This window comes from Pundamilia nyererei, unplaced genomic scaffold, assembly GCF_000239375.1.
Source record: "Pundamilia nyererei isolate P.nyererei 1_Seehausen unplaced genomic scaffold, PunNye1.0 scaffold00070, whole genome shotgun sequence".
Classification (NCBI taxonomy): Eukaryota; Metazoa; Chordata; class Actinopteri; order Cichliformes; family Cichlidae; genus Pundamilia; species Pundamilia nyererei.
Window position 1 is genome coordinate 273,778 of NW_005187471.1, and position 5,143 is coordinate 278,920.

The window sequence follows — 5,143 nt, forward strand, 5'->3', positions numbered from 1 at the left end:
ATATTGAGTATTGACTACGTACTACTGATACACTGGGTCCTGTTGGGTCCCTGGGTGAATGAAATTCAGCAGCTAGTCACTAACTCAAATATGATTACCTTGAGATTAGAGACTAATTGCTTGGGGTTCGTGAAGACAGCCCACAATAAAGGCAGGAAGACTTGAGAAGTTGCACTGTGGGTTTCTACAAAAGAGAGCGATGAGAGCACACACGTTTCCAACAAGTCATTCTCAACAGCTACAAGCTGCACACAAAGACCACACACCGCGCCAAAGACATGTTAATGTAATCCCAAAGTTCTCACTTCTCTCCCGAACAAAACCTGCTCTGCAAAATACCTAATAGAAGATAGTTTCTGATGCTGGTAAGATTTCACTTAAAGGCTCTAAAATTGCTTTTCTAGGGCCTGCCTGGTGCCCTTAAACTGTATCTTTCTCTGGCTTCAAGGGAAAGGCCTACTGCGTGCTTGGAAACGAGACGGACGTGAGTTTAGTGCCTAATTTTTTTGAACATCACATTTTTTATACGATAATACTGGCTGAATATGCTTTTGGATTTTAAATACAAAGTTGTAGAAAATCAGTTAATGTTCTTCTATTTGTATTAACATTAGCCCCCATTAAGCAAAAAGCACTGCTGAGCCCCAGTTCTCTGAGTATTTTGCAGAATTTGTGCTAAAATGGGACTTATGCAAAAGTTATATAAACAACTTGTGGTCCAGTTGTGGACTAAGGCTTCTAACTGTACTATATGAGCCGCATGTACTTTGGCCACCGATGCATACGGTAAGTATCAGAAAAAAATAGAGAATATTAAAAAATACAAAACAAAAAAACCCCAAAACATAATGGTCACCTCGGGCGTCAAATAAAGCTGGGTGACTTTGAAAAACAGTAGTATGTGAATAGTTGAGTACATTCCGGTCTAGAAATAAAGAAGTTTCCATATAATTAATAAAATTTCAGGAATTAAAAGTGCAGCAGGACCGGAAAAGTCAGATAGGCAAATGGAAGGAAAAATTACTTTGGTTGGATCATGTGGAGTAAAGATCAATTATCTCAAGACAACGGATAAACATCCAGAGAAGTTTTATTAAAGTGTATGCTTTAAATCCTCACTTATTTCAGGCAGCATCAGAAATGAAAGCCAGTAGAAGCCAAGAAGCTGGAGGATTAAAAAAAAAAGCTTTAAAGATAAATTATTTTCATTATGTATCCTGTCTGAAAGGCTCTAAAATTATAGCTTTATGACACATGACAGCGCTGATTTGAAAACAACTTACCCTGGTCAAGCCATAACCGAAAATCGCCCATCATTAACCCCGTCGCTTAGCTACCACATTGTTTACTGTTTAAGACCTATATCTCTGTTAGGTGGCAGGAGAATAGTCTCTAATGATTATTATACCTTTTATTTACCGAACCCTACAACTAAAGGGAAATAAATTACAGCTTGAGTTCTTTATTTTGAAAATAAAGATATCTCCAAGTGTCAAACATCCCACAGGGTTAAAAAAAAAAAATCTACAGTCTAATATTTAACATATATAAATATCTGTGTGGAGGCAGGTTTGTTTTTAATGCCCGACACAAACAGCCTGTTTCCTTTCAATTCCCGGATTGATTATTGATGAACCATCTGATAGCCCCGCGCCAACAGTTCACCTCACGACTCTTTTGAGAAGAATACGGCGCTGTTTGGCGAGGGATTTCATCGATAAGCTGCCCTTTGAGCAGCGTTTGTGTTTGATGTTGGGAGTCGAGGTACCTTACCTTTCTGACTCACGCCGAGAGAAAACACACATACAGAAAGAGAAAAGAAAAAAGCACATAAAAGGCTCAGTTTACTCTGCAGGGCATGCTTGTGTGAGTTGCAGCCATGAAACGATAAGCCTGCGAGGTATGTGATTTAGCAGGAGAAAAAACAGGGGCTGGGGGGTGAAATAGGCCCCAGTATTTACTGTCATGTCAGAACTAATGCGGCATTTAGTTATTTTTTTCCACGTTCTGACAAATCTGAACGTATTTTGAAAACTTCTAGTTGCTTGTTCTTTCTTGCATTTTATCTGCAAAAAACTAATAATATTTAATAATAATAATAATAATAAGAATAAGAATAATAAGAATAATAAGAATAATAAGAATAACCCTGCTGTTTTGTTGTCTTTACCTAAATAATTATTTAATTTCACAACAAAGTTTAACTGTTTGGGTTCCATAATTTATTAATAGGACTGTTTTGCTGTAAGTCAAATATCTATATAAGTTACAAAGAAATAAAACGTACAAATACCAGTGAAACGACAACAAACCGGCAATAGCGTCAAAAACTTTGTACAACAAATAGCTAAAATTCAAACCTTTTACTGAAATATACAAGCTAGATCTACGGCTTACATTAAATTCTATTATGAATCAGAGTCATCACATTTGTGTCTGAGAAGGGAAATTTAAGAGCACCCAGCAGTCCTGCAGTCTATCTGCGTCTCTGTTTCGGGTTTAGTTATCCCAACTATGGGGCCTATTTGACTGCTGATTCTTCCTTTGTGTCAATATAATTTACATAAATAAATCCCAAGACTTTTACATCCGCAGTTTGTGAACAAGTGATTCTTCCACAAGAGTCACACTTCCTTTCGAAATGGGGAGGAGAAAAAATTCAAGAAGAGCTGCGTCGGTTTCACTCGGTTCTTGTTCAAGTGCGCACATTTACAGTGAAACTTGCCGAGCATTAACATAAAAATGTCTTTTCTTTTTTAAAATTAGATTTAAATCATAGCCGGCGCCTCTTGTCACCATGTCCTGCCGTATAACAGGGCTGAACACTGCAAGGCCGAGCCGTACTCTGCGGCGGGGGAGTTGAGGTGGGAGAGGCCGGCCACTTGGCTCTGAAGTGAGGGCGGACTGGAGGAGTGCTGCGCCAAGTCTGGAGAGTGACCTGTGCTTCCCACCTGCTGGCTCTGATGCTGGCCGAGGCCGGACGTGTTGTTAGACATAATCATGACATTGCCCCCTTGCTGGTGGTGCGTCTGAGCGGAGGATGTGGGCGTGTGGCCGCTGCCTTGGCACGGCTTCCCATCCTTTACCAGCACCGGCACAGCTACTCTCCGAGGTGACTGCTGCTGCTGTTGTTGGCAGGAGCCGCTCTCCTGCTGCATCTGCTGCTGGGAGGCTTTGTCTTTTGCCTGCCTCTTCATTTTATACCGGTGATTCTGGAACCAGATTTTCACCTGGGTCGGGGTGAGGTGGATCATACTTGCCAGGTGTTCCCTCTCCGGCGCCGACAGGTATTTCTGCTGCTTGAAGCGTCGCTCCAGCTCGTACACCTGCGCCTGGGAGAACAGCACTCGCCTCTTTCTCCTCGGTGTGGTTGACAGAGAGCCCATGCCTTTACCCACGTCTGCCAGGGAACTGAGACTGCCCATGCTGCCCATGTTCATCCCGGATGATGAGCCCATGAAGCGGGAAACTGAGGGGGGAAAATAATTGTAATTAAATTCAATTTTTAAAAAAAGTTATATTCTCGTGTTACATAGAGACATTTATATGGAGAGAAAATTTAGTATGGACAAATATCATTTGCAGATGCAAAAATCAACAATGTTACTCAATTATCAGCTTTTTATAAATCTTCACGGGTCTCAAAGAAGCAGACACCTTTATTTACAACACCTAAAACTCAAAAGTGTCAAAGTGAAAGCGTGTTCATAAACTACATCGACCAAATTTAAGGAGCCGCTCATAAATGACAGCAAAGCTGTTACTGCTGGATGAGTGTGAAAGCCCTGAAGGAAAACTGTTCCATTATTTTTCTGTCGTGAGAATCTTTACAAATGTTGAAATCTGTGGATTAAAAACTTGAATATTTGCGCGATTTCTGCCCCTCCTTACTGGAAACATCTGAAGTACCGAAACTTGAAAAATGCCAATTTTGTGCCGAAAAACGTAAAGATTATAAAAACTGTACTGCAACTCCTAAAACACAGCACCGCGGAACATCCGCAAAAATATGGATTTCAGCTCAATGCGGACTGTGATAACTCCAAGCTGGAGTCAAAGAACAGGTGCAGGATACTCACTGGTGGAAAAACGCGGATCTGGGTTGGCTCCGTACCAGCCGGTTGCCGTGGCGCTGCCCCTCATGCCGTCTTGGTAAGACGGCAGGTCGCCCATGTTGCCCAGGTTGCCGTTACAGTAGCCCCCCATGGCCGTGTGTGACAGCTGAGAAACACCTGCCGCAGTCATGTGGTAAGCCGCAGACACAGTCCCATTATGGCCCATGTGGTGCTGCTGCATCGCCGCCTGTGAGACTTGCGGCTGCCGGTAAGAAGTGAGAGGTGCCCCCAAGTTGTTATTCTCCATACTTACTTTCTTATAGCTCTCCTCAAGGGGACTCAAGATATCGGAAACAGAAAAAGGAGTCGTATGCTTAGGGCTCATCGACATTGTTCTGGGGCTGGAGAGGGAGAAATTAGAAGGCAAGGCAATCTCTCCTTCTGCCTTTTTTTTTTTTTTTTTTTTGGCCAAAGCCCCTCTGCTTCCTGTTGTCTCAACGTCGATCCTGGTAGATGAACACGTAAGAGAGCGCCTCAAGTCCGCCTTAATTGGATTGAGTGGGAGCTCGGTGCTGGCTTTGGTTTGTTTTAGCTGGGTGCCAGGTTTAAGGCTACCATCAGAGGCGGGGCATCGCCAACAATACAAAACAGCTCTAGCCTCCTTTCGTCGAGCGTAATTTCATTTACAAGACATGTGCTCCCCTCCCACTAACAATAACATAAGCACCGTGCATGATCATAAATGTTCATCCCCGAGACTGCAAGCGGTGTCCGAGCACGCTGCAGCTGCTGCATGTGTGGAGTTTGGGACTTGTTGATGTTGCTGATGAACACGTGGCTGCACCTTGAGATTGCAGTGACCACAATACACTTTATTAACTGTAGTGATGTTTACGAGGGCCTCTTGATGAAAGGAGGCCTATATGGACTTGAGAGTTGGAGAACCACTCCTCAGTTGAACTACTGACTTTTAATGGCCATGAGAGGCCTCCAGTGATTGCAGGATTGTTTGTGTTATGCCTTATCGTACTCAGACATGCAAAAGTGCACTTGCGCGGAGGGAAAATGACTGATACTGATAAGTAAAT

The 5,143-nt window shown here is 42.7% G+C and overlaps 1 protein-coding gene across 1 annotated transcript; it reads right to left on the reverse strand.

The window, feature by feature from the left end:
• Nucleotides 1–2,500: 2,500 nt before the first annotated feature.
• nkx2.1 (NK2 homeobox 1) lies at nucleotides 2,501–4,484 on the reverse strand. The gene is made up of 2 exons (XM_005736556.1): nucleotides 4,080–4,484; nucleotides 2,501–3,469 (listed from the first exon to the last, which is right to left on the reverse strand). Exons 1-2 carry the CDS (start codon nucleotides 4,444–4,446, stop codon nucleotides 2,793–2,795), a joined length of 1,044 nt encoding a protein of 347 aa, XP_005736613.1. The 5' UTR covers nucleotides 4,447–4,484; the 3' UTR covers nucleotides 2,501–2,792.
• Nucleotides 4,485–5,143: the final 659 nt, after the last annotated feature.

What these genes read in the sequence shown, in the direction of transcription:
- nkx2.1 (XM_005736556.1), bottom strand. Translation starts at nt 4,446, where the DNA reads ATGTCGATGAGCCCTAAGCATACGACTCCTTTTTCTGTTTCCGATATC. An exon ending in AGATCCGCGTTTTTCCACCA is followed by an intron (nt 3,470 to 4,079) that starts GTGAGTATCCTG and finishes TTCCCCCCTCAG; the next exon opens with TTTCCCGCTTCATGGGCTCA.